Below are 19,803 nucleotides of genomic sequence, written 5' to 3' on the forward strand. Positions count from 1 at the left end.
GAGGGCAGAATTTGGCTGGCATGCAAGGAGGAAGCATTTTGAGCAGACCCAGCCACAGGGGAATCCTCCACTCCAGCAGTATGAACTTGAGTTCTTACTAACCTCATTTCTAGTGGACTAAAGTGGCCTAGGAACTTGAATAAATTTGAAAGGCAGTCTAAGGCACAAGGATTGAAGCTGGGCTCCAGTACTACAAGGACAGGCGGTGTGCTAGGCTCAGAATAGTGGAGCTGGGGTGCATTCAAGCCAGAGACACCATCTGGGGCAACTATGGGAATGTTTATATCACCTCTTCCCTAACTCTAAGCAGTATAGTTCAGGGAGCAACTCCTTCCCCTTGCAAAAAGGAGAGGGAGATATAAAAAGGACTTTGTCTTGCAACTTGAGTACCAGCTCAGACACAGTAAAATAAAGCACTAAGTAGAGCCCTGATTCCACTAATTCCAGGTCCTAACTCCTGGATGACATTTCTCGTGCCATCCTGGGTCAAAAGGGAATCTTCTCCCTACTGGCAGGATTCACCACTTGCCGAAAAAAGAGCTCCTAAGCCTTGAATAAACATTAGTGGCAGCAAGGCGGTAGTAGCCATATTCCTGGTGGGAAATCAAGTTCCGTGCTGGCTTCAGATGTGACCTAGTGCAATCCTAGCTGTGATGGTCATGGGGAGAGCTTGTGTCACTCCTCCCTCAACTCCAGGAAGCCCAGCACAGAGAGAGGATCCTTTTGTTTGGGTGAAAGTGAGGGAAGAGAACAAGAGACTCTTCCTGGTATTCTAGGGAATTCTCGTGGATATTACTGAAGTCCACCAAGGCAGTACCTCTTACATGCTCCAAGAGTCACAGTATTGCTGGACTTGAGGTGTTTCTAGTGCAGAAATAAATGCAGTGACCAAAGACTTAAATCAAATCCAAATGCATTTCCTTTTTGAATACCTGGAAAGTGTTCTTAAGAAGGAAAGGTACAAATAAGCCTAGACAGCAAAGATTAGAATAAATTCTTAACTCTTCAATGCCCAGACATCAATGAACATTCACAAACATAAAGAACATCCAGGAAAAAATGACCTCACTAACTGAACTAAATATGGCAACAGTGACTAATCCTGAAGCAACAGAGATGTGCAACCTTTCAGATAGAGAATTCAAAATAGCTGTTTTGAGGAAGCTTAACAAACTTCAAGATAACATAGAGAAGAAATTCCGAATCCTATCAGAAAAAAAAATGCAAATATTGAAGTAATTTTAAAATCAAACAGAAATTCTGTAATTGAAAAATTCAATTGACAAACTGAAAAATGCAACAGAGTCTCAACAGCAGAAATGATCAAGCAGAAGAAAGATTTAGTAAGCATGAGGACAGGCTATATGAAAATAGTCACGGGAGAAAAAAATTCTAATAAAGCATGCCTACAAGATCTAGAAAATAGTCTCAAAAGGGCAAATCTAAGAGTTATTGACTTTAAAGAGGAGATAGAGGGAGATATCAGAGTGAAAGTTTATTCGAGGAGGCTAGGCATGGTGGCTTATGCCTGTAATCCCAGTGCTTTGGGAGGCTAAGGTGGCAAATTTCTTGAGGTCAGAAGTTCAAGACCAGCCTGGCCAACATGGCAAAACCTCATCTCTACTAAAAATACAAAAATTAGCTGGGTGTGGCGGTGCACAACTGCAATTCCTGCCACTCGGGAGGCTGAGGCACAAGAATTGCTTGAACCTGGGAGACAGAGATTGCAGTGAGCCAAGACTGTCACTGCACTCCAGCTTGGGTGATGGAGTGACACTCTGCCTCAAAAAGAAAAAAAGTTTATTCAAGGAAATGATAGAGAATATTTCAAATCTAGAGAAAGTTACCAATATTCAAGTACAAGAAGGTCACAGAGCATCAGCAGATTTAACCCAAATAAGACTAACTCAAGACATTTAAAACTCAAACTTTCAAAATTAAAAGATATAGAGAAGATCGAAAAACGGAAAGAAAAAAGAAACAAATAACATAATCAAGAACTCCAATACATCTGGCAGCAGACTTTTTAGTGGAAACCTTAAAGGGCAGGAGAGAGTGGCATGACATATTTAAAGTACTGAGAAAACTTTTATTGTGGAATATTATATCCAGCAAAAATACCCTTCAAAAATGAAGGAGAAATGAAGACTTTCCCAGACAAGCAAAAGCTGAGGGATTTCATCCATACCGGAGCTGCCTTACAAGAAATCCTAAAGGGAGTTCATGAATCTGAAAGAAAAGATTGTTAACAAGCAATAAGAAATCATCTGAAGATACAAAACTTGCTAGTAACAATAATAAGAAAAATATATACAGAATATTCTAACACTGTGATTGTGGTGTGTAACCTACTTATACCCTGAGTAGAAAACTAAACTTATCAAAAATAGCTATAAAAACTTTTGTAAAGATACATAGTTTGAAAAGATATAAATAGAAACAATAAGTTAAAAACTCGGAGGGTAGAAGAAGTTGAGGTACTGAGTTTTTATTAGTTTTCTTTTTGCTTGTTTTTTGTTGCAACTGCAATCAGAGTTGTCAACAATTTAAAATAATTTTGATAAAATAATTTTGATCATAAAAGGTTATTTGTAAGTCTCATGGTAACCTCAAATCAAACATCAGTAACAGATAATCAAAAAATAAAAAGCAAGAAATTAAAAAATACCACCAGAAAAAATCACTTTTATACCTAAGAAGACAGAAAAGGAAGAAAGAGAAACCCACAAAACAATTAGAAAACAAATTTTAAAATAACAGTAATAAATCCTACTTATAAATAATAACATTGAATGTAAGTGGACTGAACTGTCCAATCAAAGACAGAGTGGCTGAGTTAACTAAAAAGCAAGATCCAACAAAATTCTGCCTATAAGAAACTCAATTCACCTATAAAGTCATACATATACTGAATATAAAGGGATGGAAAAAGATATTTCATGCAAATGAAAACAAAAAAAGCATGAATTGCTATACTTAGACAAATGTTATAGATTTCAAGAAGAAAAATAAGAAAAGAATCAAAGAAGGTAATAATGATAAAGGAGTCAATTAAGCAAGAGGCTATAACCCTGACACCAAAACCAGTCAGATACAACAACAAAAAACTACAGTCTAGTATCTCTGCTAAACATTGATGTAAAAATCCCCAACAAAATACTAGCAAACCAAATTCCAACAACACATTAAAAAATTCATCCTTCATGACCAAGTGAGATTTATTCCAAGAATGCAACCTCCGTCTCCCAGGTTCAAGTGATTCTCCTGCCTCAGCCTCCCAAGTAGCTGGGATTACAGGTGCCTGTTACCACGCCCAGCTAATTTGTGTATATTTAGTAGAGATGGTGTTTCACCATGTTAGCTAGGTTGGTCTCGAACTCTTGACTTCAGGTGATCCACCCATCCGGGCCTCCCAAAGTGCTGTTATTACAGGCATGAGTCACTGTACCCGGCCTAGGATGCCCACTTTCACCACTGTTATTCAACATAGTACTGGAAGTCCTTGCTAGAGCAAATAGACAAGAGAAAGAAAGAAACGGCATACACATTGGAAGAAAAGAAGTCGAATTATCCATGCCTTTAAATAATGTAATCTTATATTTTGAAAAACTTAAAGATTCCACCAGAAAAATGATTAGAATTGACAAACAATGTGAGTAAGTTTGCAAGACGCGAAGTCAAAATACAAAAATCAGTAGCATTTCTATATGCCAACAGCAAACAACCTCACAAAATAAGAAAGTAACTCCTTTTACAATTGCTACAAATTAAACACTTAGACATAAACTGAACCAAGGAAGTGAAAGTTCTCTAAATGAAAACTGTAAAACATTGATGCAAGAAATTGGAAAGGACACAAAAAAGGAAAGATAATCCATGTTTATGGATTAGAAGAATTACTATTGTTAAAATGCCCATACTACCCAAAGCAATCTACAGATTCAATGCAAGCTCTGTCAAAATACTAATAACATTTTTCACATAAATAGAAAAAAAATCTTAAAATTTATATGGAACCACAAAAGACCAAGAATAAACAAAGCATCCTGAGCAAAAAGAACAAAACTGGAAGAATCACATTACCTGACTTCAAATTATACTACAGTGCTATAATAACCAAAACAGCATGGCAATGGCACAAAAACAGACACATGGACCAATGGAACAGAATAAAGAACTCAGAAATCAGTTCATAGATCTAGAGTGAACTCATTTTAAACAAAGATGCCAAGAAATATACATTGGAGAAAGTGTAGTCTCTTCAAGAAATGGTCCTGGGAAAACTGCATATCCAAATGCAGAAGAATGAAACTAGACTCCTGTTTCTCGCCTTATACAAAAATGAGATAAAATTGATTAATTCTTTAATCAATTTTATCTAAGATCTGAAACTAAAAATCTACTAAAAGAAAACATTAGGAAAACTCTCCAGGACATTGATCTGGGCAAAGATTTCTTGAGCAATACCTCAAAAGCACAGGCAACAAAAGCAAAAATGGAAAATTGGGATCACATAAAGTTAAAAACCTTCTTCACAGCAAAGGAAACAACAAAGTGAAGAGACAATCCATATAATGGGAGAAAATGTTTGCAAACTATTCATCTGACAAGGGATTAATTTTCAGAATATACAAGGAACTCAAACAACTCCATAGAAAAACATCTAAAAATCTGTTTAAGAAATAGGCAAAAGGGCTGGGTGCAGCGGCTCACCCCTGTATTCCCAGCACTTTGGGAGGCCGAGGTGGGTGAATCACCTGAGGTCAGCAGTTCAAGATCAGTTTGGCTAACATGGTGTCTCTACTAAAAATAGAAGAGCGAAACTCCGTCTCAAAAAAAAAAAAAAAGAAAAGAAAAGAAACAGGCAAAAGATATGAATAGGCATTTCTCAAAAAAAAAAAAATATACAGATGTCCAATAGGCATATGAAAAACTGCTCAACATCATTAATCATCAGAAAAACGCAAGTCAAAACTATAATACATTCTCTCATTCCTCTTAGAATGGCTTTTATCTAAAAGAAGGCAATAACAAACGTTGTTGAGGATCTGGAGAAAGGAGGATCCTCACACATTGTTGATTGGAATGTTAAGTTAGTACAGCCACTATGGAGAACAGTATGGAAGTTCCTTAAAAAGCTAAGTATGGAACTACTATATAATCCAGCAATACCACTGCTAGGTATATATCCAAAAGAAAGGGAATAAGCATATAAAAGAGATATCTGCACTCCCATGTTTACAGCAGCATTATTCACAAAAGCCAAGATTTGGAATCAACCTAAGTTGATCAACAGATGAATGGATAAAGAAAATATGGTGCATATATACCATGGAATATTATCCAGCTATAAAAAAGAATGAAATCTTGTCATTTGCAAAAACATGGATAGAACTGGAAGACATTAAGCAAAATAAGCCAGTCATAGAAAGGCAAATTTCACATATTCTCACTCATATGTGGGAACTAAAAATTAAAACAATCAAACTCACGGTGATAGACACTAGAATGATGGTAGCTACAGGCTGGGAAAGGTAGTGGGTGCAGAGGGAGAGTGGGGATAGTTAATGAGTACAAAAATATAGATAAAATGGATAAGACCTAGTATTTGATAGCACAACAGGGTGACTACAGTCAACAATAATTTATTGTATATTTAAAAATAACTAAAAGAGGGACACTGGAATATTCTTAACACAAATAAATGAGAAATGCTTGAGCTGACAGATAACCCAACTATCCTAATGTGATTATTATACATTGTATGCCTATATTAAAATATCACATGTACCCCATAAATACATACACATACTATATACCCATAAAATTAAAAATTTAAAAATAAGTAATCATAAAGAAAAATTAAAATATTTGCATAAAAACTCATATATGAATGAATTTCATAAAGAAATTTAAAAATAAGTGATAGGTAAGGGAAGATCGTTTCCAGATAGATAAATAATTGAATTATCTAAAACATAATATACAGACACTCCCTCCCCGAAAATCACCAACAGCTATAAAGGGAAAATTTTTTTCCTTTTTTTTTTTTTTTTTTTTTTTTTTTTTAATTATACTTTAAGTTCTGGGGTACATGTGCAGGTTGTGCAGGATTGTTACAAAGGTATACACATTAAGAGGAGAAATATAACTTGCTAATGAAGTCTTGATGTTGATAAAAACTTTTACTGTCAAAATAGGCAGGGAAAGTTAAATTTATGCAACAATGCAATATAGTTTTTGGCTCATGAAATTGATAAATATTATATACTAGTCAATGTAGGAAAAAAGAGATACGTATACATTGTTGGCAGGACTATAATTACTATAAATATTTAACAAAGTAATATGGAAGTTTCCATAAAATTTTAAAACCCATTTGCCTTAACCTTATACATCCATTTCATAGGTATAGACATTTTACTACAGCTTTGTTTATAAAGTCACAAGAGCTAGAAACACTCCCAATTTCTTGGTTTTCAAGAGGAAAATGTCTATCAGTACTGTGAGATATTGTACATCTATTCACCTTATAAATATGATGATACCTTATAAATATGAGGTAAGTCGGTGAGTGTTCACTTGAGAATGACTAATGTATAATGCTTAGTGAGAAAAATCAATGAAAATATGTATGAGTTCACATATTTGTTTCAAAAGAAATGATTTTCAAAAACATAACTAACCCATAACATTTTTAACAATGTCAAATCCTTCCACATGTTACTCTGTGTACATAACCATTATAAAAACAAGCAAAAAGGATTACAATATATGTTTAAATAGATGTCACTTTCGGGGGTGTAGAGGGAAGAGGAGACCATTCATTTTCCTTCAGATATTTCACCACTCTGGATTGTAATAAGGAAAAATACTACTTTGGAAATTAAAATTATCAAAATAGAAGAATACTACTTTTGGAGTAAATTAAAATTATTGAAATAGAATTTTTAAAGTAAAATGAATGACCATCGTAAACAAAAGGAAGAAAATACTAGACATGGTAATATTTTCAATTTCTAATCTTCTGTATTACTGAGTCTTCTGGTAGCAATTAATTCAACAGCTGAACATATCACCGGAAGCCACAAAGTTAGTATAACAGATCCAGAAGTTCTTAAAAGAACAGAAGAATCATTTGGAACCAGAGGAGTCAATAGAAAATATAGGATGTTCTGACCTAAAGTTTGGTATAGCTACAGTACACTAGTAGGTAATGTGGATATTGCTTACTGATGATTAGCAGGACCTAAGAACTTTGATCCTCAGGCCATACCAGGCATCAGTAGTGTATCTCTTGACAATGAGAGTCTTATCTTCTCTGTAGACCATACAAAAATAACCACACAAATATACTATAGCACATGCATATGCAATGTCAAAGTTAAAAGATAAAATGGCAATAGTAACAACAATATTTAAGGAACAAAAGCCTTACATAATATTAATTGGACTTGATGAATTCAGAAGGAGCCAGAGGAAGCCTTACATCTTTTATACATTTTAGAAATATCAATTACTATCCAAAAAGACAATGATCAAACCATTGAGACAAGGATAAAGCCCAAGACTGAGGAAGTAAAAAGAAATGGCTTGTGGAAAAGATAAGGTGGGAGCCTGTAACCAGAAAAAATGAGTAAGTCATAACATAAGAATAATATAAACCCAATATTCTAAAATATCATTTCTATATATAATCAACACAAAAGTACTTTTGAGATATTTAACTTTTTTATACTAAATTTTTGAAATCCGATTTGTATTTTACACTTCAAGCATGTTGTAATTTGAGTTAGCCACAACATTCATCAGCACATGTGACCAGTGACTATTATTTCAGACCATTTCCAGAAAAACAGTAGCATACATGCAAGTTTCGTTAGAATATTAATTGATACAACCACTGTGGAAAACAAAGTTAGAAGGTGCATAATCTCTGGCCCAATAATTTCATTTCTGGGAGTGTAACAAAAGAAGACTATACAAAAAAAGATAGAAGCAAAGACTTGACCACACCACCAATGAAACACTGAGACATTTATCATTTTCATGGAGTAAAGTCTTTGCATGCACTGGAAAGAATACTTGCATAGCGATGCCAGCCTCTATGCTTCTCTGAACCTCTGAATCTGCACCATTCTTCTAAATTCAACCATGTAACACGGACATCACTATTCCAAGGTCCCCAAATGTTACCTGGATCTTATGCACATGTTTACAAATTTGTTGGTATTAAAATCCTAGCAATTGCCAGCCAATGAAACTTTAAGAGAGCACTGAACAAGTGGCATTGTTACCTAGTGCCTTAGGTTTCCTAAACAGTATAGTAAGGAGACCACTGGTTTAGCCTCTGAACTACACCTTTGTGGCTTGATAGCTACACCTCTCAGATACTCATTCTCCTAATCTCTAAAGTATGCGTAAAACCTATCCCACAGGGTTGTGGTGAGAACAGTGCTTAGCACAATGGCCTCGCACAGGCTGAGTCAAAATAGCTGCCTTCTTAGAATTTTTTTAAAGCAGTATGGCTGATATCAATTTATCTTTTCAAGCATTGCACAGTTTTTTTTTCTGGATCATAATTAGAATCATCTATTTACATCTAATATCTAAAATAAAAATGTCTGGTAATCAAAAATGTAAGGCAAAGGAACAATATTACAGCACCTGTCAACTTCCAAGTTAAATATTATTTTAGATAATATTCAAGTTTGGAGAGGCTATAGTGAGAAAGAAATCACATATACTAGTGGTGACAATGTTGACTGCTATCACATCTCCAAAGAGAATTTGTTATTCTAAGGCCCTTATTCATTGATTTAGTAACCCTAATACAATTCCTTGGGAAATAGTTAAAAATACTAATATTTTTGTCTAAAAAGTTCATTAAAAACATGACAACCTAAATCCTGAACATGAGAAAAATGTGTATAACAAAACACACATCCATAAAATTAGGTAATAACTATTTAAAATGATACTTAAGGTATATAATTATATGGAGAAATGTTATATGTTTACAGAGATACAGAATGACCATACAGAGTAGAACATTAACTATGTAAAAATGCATAGAAAAATGGGAATTACAAAAGAAACTGCTTTTGGTTTAAATTAATTTAAACAAAAATACAGCTTTATTTTGAATTTATCATTTAATATTTTAACTAATATTGCTCAATAAAAAGTAACATCAAATTTGTCTTAAAAATTAATGACCTAAATTAATTTCCTAAAAAAATTTTTCTGCTGGCCAGCTTATAAACTTTCTTGTATTGATTTTTAAAGTGCTATTAGGTATCTTTCTTTGCCATGGATGCCAGAAATTTTTAATTAATGTAGATCTGCATTATGTTGATGTTGTTGTTTCTATTATTACTATTTGAGACAAAGTCTTTCTCTGTTGTCCAGGCTGGAGTGCAGTGGGGTGATCTTAGTTCACCGCAACCACTGTCTCCCAGATTTGAGCAATTCTCCTTCCTCAGCTTCCTGAGTAGCTGGGACTTTGGACACAAACCACCATGCTGGCTTTTTCATATTTCTAGTAGAAACAGGGTTTCATCATGTTGGCCAGGCTGGTCTCAAACTCCTGACCTCAAGTGATCCACCCCTTCGGCCTTCCAAAGTGCTGGCATTACAGTCATGAGCCACCGTGCTGATCAGTCTCTATTATGTAATTCTTTTGAAACTAATTATTGGTAGAATTCCTTTTTCCTTATTGATTTCTCCTTATTGATAATAAGCCTTTAATTTTGTGTGTGTGTGTGTGTGTGTTTGTGTACATAAATGCTTTTGAGTACTGAATATATGCTTTTGAATGTATTAAGTAATGGCCATTAAAGTAGAGGGAAGATAGGTGTTTGCAAACTAAGAAATGCAGGACATCCCCACTAGGCCATTTTTGAGTATTTAATGGAAAATGTGGAAGCCACCCAGGTAGAGTAAAGATCTCAAAAAAAATCTCAAGTTACATCACTGGGTCTTAGCTTAAAAGACTCATTTGTTGCATAGTGACAAAAATCTCCTAGCAATCCCTACATTATTTAGGCCATGAGTAATCATCTTGCTAAGGAAGCAAAATTATGACTCCAGGACTTCCTCAAACATGAAGAAATATGTTTACTTTTAAATCTTATTTTCACAGTAAAAAGTTGGCTTAGAAAAGGGTGGTAACAACAATAAAATAAATATCCATTATGAGTAATTTTGACTCATTTTGAATTTGATTACCAGATTGACAAAATTCACTAGGTAAATTGTTTGCCAACTAAGCTGTTTTTCTCAACATGTTCTCAAATTCTATAAGTCTCGCTTTTTAAGAAAGCTCTACTGCCATTTTAAAAACTCCTTCCAAGACAAGGTATTTCCTGACTTGGCAGAGATTAAAGCCTAAAGAATGGTCTCTTGCTGTCAGAGGATAAGGAAATATAGTACCATTTATACAAACAGGGCATCAATCAGTTAAACAGTAAAGCTTAGGCTGAGATCTGGCTGCACCCCAGGGCCTGCAGGCAGCCGTTGGCACTCCTTGGGTGCAGTCGTGGGTGTTGTGTAGGAAACAGGAAACAACCTTAGCGACAGGTGTGTTTGATTAATGAGGGGGAAAGAGGGAAACCATCTACAGCTCCATAACCAATGACAAAATATGATGAGCTCTTCCTACAACCAGAGAAACAGAACAGCCAAAGGGAGAAGAGGTCAGGGTGGCACCAACAGGAAAAATGTTGTGTCTCCCAGAGACCAGTATAGGAGAAGCAGAGGCTTGTGTTAGAGAGTTGGACATACTTTATTAGAAAATAAATGAAATCACTGAATTCTTTCTTGAGGGAATACCACTTATTTACACTTCAGACATAAAGTCTGGGTATTTTCAGAATGTTCTCTCTGGAACTGGCATGGAAGTATAGTACTAACCAGCCAGGCAGAAAATATTAGATCACAAGAAACATATTAGAAGCAGAATAAAGAAAACATAGACACAAAACAAAAATCTAGGAGGAGATGCTTTCCTAACTCCTGAGAGAAATGAAAGATTTTTAGCAGGAACACTGCAATTGCACCATGAATTACACCTGTTAATAGTATTTTCAGTTTGCTGGATACATATACATCTATACATAAAGGTATATGTATATATGTTTATATATATATGTGTGTGTACAAATGTATATACACGCATGTACACACAGATATGCAAACACATTGTGCCACTCTTTTCAACCAACTTCTTTTGCCATTCCTCCAAAGTCCTAGGTAGTAATGACAGAGACTACCTGAACATGTAATAACTCAGCTAAGCTTCATTCATTCCCTTGATGCCCGGTGAACTTTACCTAGAAACCAGAGGTCACCAGGACCTTATACTAACTGAAAACTTCATGTACATTAGCATAGTCAAGGTGAGCCAGGAATACTAGTTGCTTTTGCTAGATTTTCTTCCCTTCTGAAACATAATCTTCCAAATTCAAAGAAGTTGCCACAGAGCAAAAAAATTTGAACAATGACTGACTAATATGTTCACTCACCATATTTGAAGTATGACCTCATCTAACCTATCAAAATACTTGAGACAATTTAGATTTCAAACTTTTCAAAGTACTGAAATTTCACACATGTCCTTGGTAATTCTGTGCTTCATTCAATAAATCTTCTTTCCAAATTACCACTTTCAAAATATAATTTGCCAGCACACAGAAAATCAAAGATTTCCCTGGAAGGTTTATTGTCTTTCTACCCAAGAAACTGTCATTACAGACTTCCAAATATTGACAAAATTCTAATAATTACTATAATCTAAATGTATATATATGTATGCATATCCATATACATATATGTAAAATTTAAATTACAGTGCTCAACCTGCACTTTTCACTATGTAAAAATATACTTTAAATGCAAAAAGTATAGATTTGTTTTAAGAAATGAAGTTTCCTTTTTTAACTGCATTGTGTTGATACCATAAGAATCCTCATTAAAGAGTACAATTTTTTAGTATATAAAATAAATACAATTGTATTGGGGAAAATTTTTCCCTCATAAATTCACAACCAAAAACTGCTCTTCTAAAAGTATTTTTTTTTAATTTAAGGTTTGTTTTGTTTCGCTTTAACATTGAATCCAAAACACTGTAAGTAATAATGGTAGTTGTTGCCGCTCATGAATTGCTGAAAGAAACTAAAATTTATGTCCCTTTAAAATGAATCTTAGTTAAAATTATTCATCACAGCTAAAAAGAAAAAAAATCTACTTAAACTTGTAGCAACAACATTTTCACATAGTGTTAATTAGATCAAAGCGGACAAATGTCTTTTTAAAGTAAAACAAATTTTTCTATATTTTTTTAAAAAAATATTTAACTCAAGAACATCGCCAGAAACAGACAAACTCTAAGGCTTATTTTATGTAGATGCTAAAATCTGTTCAATTTTTCCATCATAATGAATAACAAAATCAAGGACAGTGGAGTGAAATTATTCCTAAGTATTTTTGATTTATATAAAAGCTTGGAACAATTATTTAGATTAAATCCAGACTGTTTATTAAAACATTGTTGTTACTTATCTAAGACAGCAGTAATTATTTAACCCCCTAATCTCTCAAGATGCAAATATTGTAATAGCCCTAACATGCTATTAAAGTGAATAGATTCATTCTTTTATAACTGTATTAGAAATTCACCATCTGCTTTTTAGTCATTTACACTGCAGAGAAAGTATTCTTATCATCCCATAAAAAATACTTCACATTAGTTATAAAAATCCATGTATCTTTTTTCTTTCCACAGTTCCTAGTACAGTGTCATCTCATATGGATGCCAGATAATATTCCAAACAGAATTAGAAAAAGCCTAGATATAATATATTTGAACCACTATTTTCTACTAGGCAAAATTATTAACTTACACAAAGTTCTTAACAGTTTTTAACTGTTCTTAACATAATAGATTTTATGGTGTTTATGCATATTCAACCAAATAAACTTCTTTTATTAATGTGTTGCAGAGACTGGAAGGATTAGAGATGGTAATAATACATTAAAACCTTATTTGGAGTTTACATGTGAAAACCAACTCAAAGCTATGGGTCTTTATTTCATGAATGATTGAATCATTGTTATATTAATTTAATAATTAAGATATTCATTTAACTTAGCTTACTTCATCTTCTTACTTATGGCACATTAACCCAGGAAAGTACACATAACATGAACTCTTAGTAAGATGGTAAGCTGGTATTAGGTAATTAAAACTTCTAAGATATCAATTTAGTTTCTTCACTAGAAATGTACTTTTTGCTCAGATATTTGGTACCCAAACATTTCAAAATAAACACATAGACTCACATCCATATGTAATACATGCATTGCTTACCTCAGTCAAATGTGGTGTAGGGTTAAATCCACACAGATTACACACTTGATTCCTGCATTCAGTGCAAGTACTGAAGTTAGGAGGATCCGTAGAACCTATGTTGAGTTCAGTTTTGCAGAGAGGACAGGTTGATTCTGGTTTGGGAGATATCTCCAGTTTTGTGGGAAGGACAGCCTTTTGAGACTCTGCTGTTAAAGATTTGCCATCCTTAACAGGTGACGGCTTTTTTTCTGTTTCTGTTCGTTTTACTGATGCAGCTTGTTCAGCTTTGGGGTCTAATTTTTCAGCTGCTGGGGCTTTTGTTTCCTTTTTCACAGGTATATTCTTTGCAGGCGCTGGTGGTGCTTGACCTGTGGATTTGGGTGGCCCTTGTGAAGTAGTTGGCTGTGAAGGGACAGGGCCTTGTTTCATTGGGGCCCCCGGCCCACTTTGTGAATGAGGTCCAGGTTGGCCTGCAGTGGAAATTAAATTTGATGCCTGGCTGAAGATTGATGCTCCAAACCCAAAGAGTTTCCCAGTCACGGTCTCTTGAGGAGTTGTAGGCTGTGATTTGGGGGCATCAGTAATACTTCCCAGATTCAGACTGAAACGTCTTGACTGCTCCTGAGGCTTTGGGGGCTGTTGAGGTGTGGGGACAGTTTGGCCAGCGGTAGGTCGTGGGCCAGGGGGTGTTGGTGACCCTTTTGGCATTGGCTTGGCATCTGGTTTAGGAGTTATTTTGGTTTGTGCTTTTTTGGGTTCTTCCTTCTTTTGAACTGGGTCAACTTGTTTTTGACCTTTGCTCTCTGAACTAGGCGCAGGATGTGAAATAATTTTTGAATCTGATGCAGGTCGAGGTATGGCTTTAGAGTCAACTGGGGTGACTTTTTCTCCTGTTGGTGGAAAACTTTGTGAGGGTTTGGCAGCGTCTGTTTTTAGAGGAGGGGTTGTTTTCTCTTCAGCTTGTGACTGTACTTTGGAGCTTGGAATATCAGGTTGTGTTGTTGCTGATGATGAAGATACAAGGTCTGTGGGTGGCTTTACTGTCTTGGGCAGCTTTGGTTTATCATCAGCAACAGGGGCCTTGTCCTGCTCAGATGGGACAGAAGGTTCTTTGGGAGGGGCTGGCTTAGATGAAGAATCTGCCTCAGGAGGCTGCTTGGCCTTGGCTGAAGGAGAGCCATGAAGGGTTGGTTGTTTCACTAGTGGTGGTGGCTTTTTAGGCTCAGGTGCCTTGGAGACGTCCTGTTTTGGGGAAGCATCCTTCTTTGGGGAAGTCTGCTGTGACTGTGGGGATGATTTGCTCACTGCTGATGTCGGGGTAACAGGTGCAGTCTTCGGTTTGGGATGTGGTGATGATGGAACTGGAGCCAGATCCCCGCCTAGAGCTCTTTTCATCTGACAGTTCAAACAGAGCCACTCTTTTATCTAGAAATAATATAAAACAATGGTCACCAAGACAATAATACTGTAAAAGCACAAAAATGTTTTCAAAACATGTATGCTGCCATTTGAAACTGTCTCTCATCATTCAAAGCAGAAAATATAGAGAAAATTAATCAATTGATATTAAAATATATTTTAATGATATTAAAATATAATAAATGAACTTCAGGGACTAAAGTACCCTATGTTTTAAATAAAATATAAAGCTATATTTTCCAAATCAAAATATAGCTTTTGGTTTCTGCTAATGGTAATTGGTATTCTTTGCCTTTGATTTAAATTTTGATTATTCCAAGAAATAGAAAACCACGTATAATTTAAGAAAAAGCAAGTTTTATATTTTTTCTAACAAGCTTTCATAAAACTTGCTTTTTCTTAGATTATACATGGTTTTCTATCTCTGGGAATAAAACATGTTAGATACCATAAACCAGTTATGAGAGTTATTTTCTCTATTGATGGCTCATAATCAATTTTTAGATGATATACAGCTCAGAGTAGGATTGCTAAATTATGAATACATTGCTAATTTTTAAAATACAAATTGTTAACCATGCTGAGTTAGAAAGAGGACATTATCAGGAAAGTAAATAAAAAATAATAGCACTCTTCAAATGATCACAAATAGCATGATTTAACAGAGGAAACATGGTTTCCTTAGAAATTTTATGAAGATACTTGAAAAGGCAATATGAGTAAGTAATGTACATATTTGATTGGTGATATATATGTGTAAAGTGTATGCATGTGAATGAGAGGTGTGTATATGAGATACACATATATATATGCACACATAATTGCAAATGCTTTTTGTATTGCATCAATTGTGAAATGACATGTTTGATACCATACTTTAGAAGATAAGTGAAAAATATTTATGTTTAACATTTACCCTTTTTATTATTTCAAAACAATGTTTCCTTATAATAATTTTAAATATTAACCAAAATAATTCAGAATGTATAATTCTACCATAATCCAACCTTCTCCACCCAATGTAACCAATGTTAACAATTTGGCACTGAAATTCTTTGTACAGAATGCTGCACAATTTAAAAAATATATAAATATATGGAGGATAGGCACCAGACAAATTTCCCACAGTACAAAACTGCAAAGTGTTCAGCTGGCAAACAGTACATTTTCTATTCTCAAACAATTTCTTTTTGAAAAAAAATTGAACTATTCACTCATAAACATTTTAAAGCTTCTTTGAAATTATTTAAACTCATGTGCCAGTATCACAAGGCTTATTTTGCACTCTCATGGAAAGTAAACTTATGTTTGGAGAAGGTTAAGAGATTTTCAATTTAAACTGAAATGTTATATTTCTGATTTAAAAACTGAATCAAAAAGCAAAATTATCAGATGGCTTAATATGGGTGGTAGGTACTTGGATATTCATTATATTTGTTTTCAATATGGGTGTTGTACACCTGTGTACTCACTACATTGTCTTAACCTTTCTATATGTTTAAAGCATTTCATAAAATAAATAACTCTTTATACATATAAATATTTGAAGTCCTAAAACAATCAAACAATTGCTACTTCTCCAAGTACCATGACAAAAGGCAGGCAAAAATGTAAGAAAATCTTCACTCAATTTTCCTTAATGGAAGGAAATATGCCTATAAATATGCATCTACCCACTCACCCATATCCCCTATTATCAATGTCAACTCTGCTGTTCTACTATCTGTTTTCTCTCATTAATTTCTTCCCTAGCCTCACAGGATCACCTCATAATCATGCAGACAGATGAGATAAAAGAAGAAAAATATAATTAAGGGCTTAATTCTTAAATGTATAGTCACTGACTTTTTTCTATAAAATACCTATTACATGCAAGATCTATATCAACTAGTTTAAACTAAAAATTTCTAGTATTAGTAATTTTCATTACCATTAATTGCTTTTATTCTTTCTAACAAGTGTCATAACTAAAGGAGTTTCAAAATAAACAATACTTATTCTTTTATTCAAATATTTATTGAGCTCCTTCTACAAGGCAAATACCACTGAATAAAAGAAGCAAAAATCAGGCTGGGTGCTGTGGCTCATGCTTGTAATCCCAGCACTTTGGAAGGCCGAGGTGGGCGGATATCCTAAGGTCAGGAGTTCAAGACCAGTCTGGCCAACATGGTGAAACTCTGTTTTTACTAAAAGTATAAAAATTAGCCAGGCAAGGTGCCACATGCCTGTAATTCCAGCCATTTGGGAGGCTGAAGCAGGAGAATCGCTTAAACCCGGGAGGCAGAGGTTGCACTGAGCCGAGATTGCACCACTGCACTCTAGCTTGGGCAACAGAGGGAGACTGTCTCGAAAAAGAAAAGAAAAGAAGCAAAAAATCTCTGTCCTGATGGAGGCTATATTAAAGTGGAAGAGTCATATAACACTCAAACAAGTGAATGCATAAGACAATTTCAAGGTTATGGTAGATATAAGTGGGAGTTGAACAATGAGAACACATGGACATGGGAAGGGGAACATCGCACACTGGGGCCTGTTGGGAGATAGGAGGCTAGAGGACAGATAGCATTAGGAGAAATACCTAATGTAGATGAAGGGTTGATGGGCACAGCAAACCACCATGGCACGTGTATACCTATGTAGCAAACCTGCAGGTTCTGCACATGTGTCCCAGAACTTAAAGTATAATACAAGAAAAGAGATTAAGTAAAATTATGACATAAAATCCCAATTCAAATTGTTTTAAAAAGAGAAAGCAATTATCTTTAGATAACAGCGGGCAATATAGATGGCAGAAGTAATAACTCATCATATTTTCTAATAGAATTTTCTGATAAACTTGATTAAATAAAAATTTTAAATATCACTAACCATATAGAATAAATTTAAAACGTCACAAAAAAAGTACAATAAATGAAGATAAGATGTACTTGAAAAAACTGAGTAAACATTCTACATATATGAAAAAGTCAGATGATACTGCGGCGATTCTGTTCTCCCCTGCGAGTTTCTCTTTTTGTTCTCTGAAAAAATGTCTTTGGATGTATTTGGTTTCATTAATAAAATTCTAAGTTTCTTTGCAATCTGAACATTGGAGCTTCATACATAGCCAGTAGGCTCTAACATTATTTTTGGACAACTGTAAAATTAGAACACTACAGACATATCTAATGTATGATGTATATCAACACTGGGACACATTTTATACTATCTTTATTCCAAAATCAAATGATTCACTGTGGTTTATACATGTATATGGATATACCTATACCTAAGCAGAGAGTTAGGCTGGTGAGTAAAAGGGAGGTAGAAAATAGGAGTCACTTTCCCTTCAACAGGGAGAGAATTCTGCTTTTCTCCTAATATACCCTTTGTTTGAACACTCCTCATCTTTTGTGCTTTTAATGACCACATTTATTTTAACTTTGATAAACAACACAGAAAAGATATTTGATTCATCAATGTCCCCTCTCAGTGCTAGAATACAGGTTGAAATCATTATCTATAGCTAGCACAATATAAAAAACTTTGATCCTCTTAGGATTTTTAAGAATGTGCTTCCTTTTTATTTAATTCTACTGGCTAAATCTGTTGAAGGTAGAAGTGATTTGTATTTCAGCACTTAACAGTCTTGTACTGAAAAACAGCAGCATTTGCAAGTCCCTGATTCAAATGACAAAAAAGAAAAAACAGATAGAAAAAATATTTCCTATATATTGAGCAAATGAAAAAGGCCATAACCAGCCCTAGCATTAACATCGTGAACCACCTTTGCTGTCAGTCAGGTCTTTCACAGTGCAGTCAGGGTGAACAACAAATAGTAATACTCCACTGCTGTCTCAGTTACACAAGTTCAAAATCCTGTAATATTTTTATCACATTCTCATTTATTCTGAAGTGGACTGCTCATGAAAGTTGATTCCCAATTCATTTTCTCACATTTCCAAAGCCACTGTCTCTCATTTGTACATTATTATTTCTCAAACACTTCATATTTTCACCAAAAGTAACCTGCTTAATACAACCACTCCCCTTCAAACCTCAACGTCTCAATGCCTTTATCTATGAAATTAAGATTTTGTACAATGTTCTTATGCTAGTACTTAATGCCATTCTGCTAATTGCAAGCCTGCATCTCCCAAAAAACTCAAAACAACAAACTGTCAAGACTTACTCATAGTAGTCTATTAATCTCCAGTGTATAAATGACCCTTTAAGCATCAGTTATGTTCATAAATATTTTTGAACTGGTTTGAATAAATTTAAAATGTTTAACTGTGCTCTGTGTTTACTGTGAATCTCCCACTGTTTAGCCAATCTGTACAGCATTCTCAAGATGCATGCCATTCTCCACAGAACCCTACTTTGTACCTTAGGCCACTGAAAATCTATTCTCATTTTGATGCAAAATGAAGAGTCTCTCATAATTACAACATCTGCTAGCCATAAATATTTTTCCTGCCTGGAGATAATCATTGTCTTGTTTCACTTCCAAAATTAAACCTTTATCTCCAATACTGAGTAGAGGCATACCTGCTGCCAGTCACACATAGTACCTATAATGTACTTGGTCCATTCATTCTACATGATTGGGTTTTCATCTACTATAGCCATAAACTAAAATCTTAGAAGATTTTAGTCCTTATCGCCTCCCCATGCCTGCCTGATTCATAGAAGATAGAAAAGTTAGACAGTATCTGCAGCTGTGCCTGATTCATAGAAGATGACTCTCACAAAGATTTCCTAAACAATTTCCCAAGTGCCCTGTCAAAAGCAGCAACACTATACTACAATCCAAATTCATTTGATAAATGGTGGGAGAAATGAAATAAACTATACCAGGAGAGACTACAACCATAACAATGTATCCTGAAAGGACTCTTATTTTAATGTGCAAACATTTAAAGGGAAAAATCCAACTTTCTTAGATAGATATGTCAAGCCTGAACTTTTCCTAAATTCTGGATTTTATATGACAAATAAGGAAAAATAGCCATTTTGTTTCCCTACCTATAGCCTTACATACAGAAGATATA

At 34.6% G+C, this 19,803-nt stretch overlaps 1 protein-coding gene across 7 annotated transcripts in view; it reads right to left on the bottom strand.

Annotated features, from left to right (window-relative positions):
• The window catches only part of PCLO (piccolo presynaptic cytomatrix protein), a 421,390-nt gene that overhangs the window by 380,339 nt on the left and 21,248 nt on the right, over positions 1-19,803 (bottom strand). For all 7 annotated transcript variants that reach the window (XM_064375087.1, XM_064375077.1, XM_064375065.1 and 4 more), the window contains exon 3: positions 13,370-14,776. In XM_064375087.1, the coding sequence (XP_064231157.1) occupies positions 13,370-14,776 (1,407 nt within the window). The remainder of the gene's footprint in view (positions 1-13,369; positions 14,777-19,803) is intronic.

This window comes from Aotus nancymaae, unplaced genomic scaffold (assembly GCF_030222135.1).
Source record: "Aotus nancymaae isolate 86718 unplaced genomic scaffold, 86718_ANA_hifiasm-v0.15.2.pri h1tg000002l, whole genome shotgun sequence".
In the NCBI taxonomy this organism is placed as follows: Eukaryota; Metazoa; Chordata; class Mammalia; order Primates; family Aotidae; genus Aotus; species Aotus nancymaae.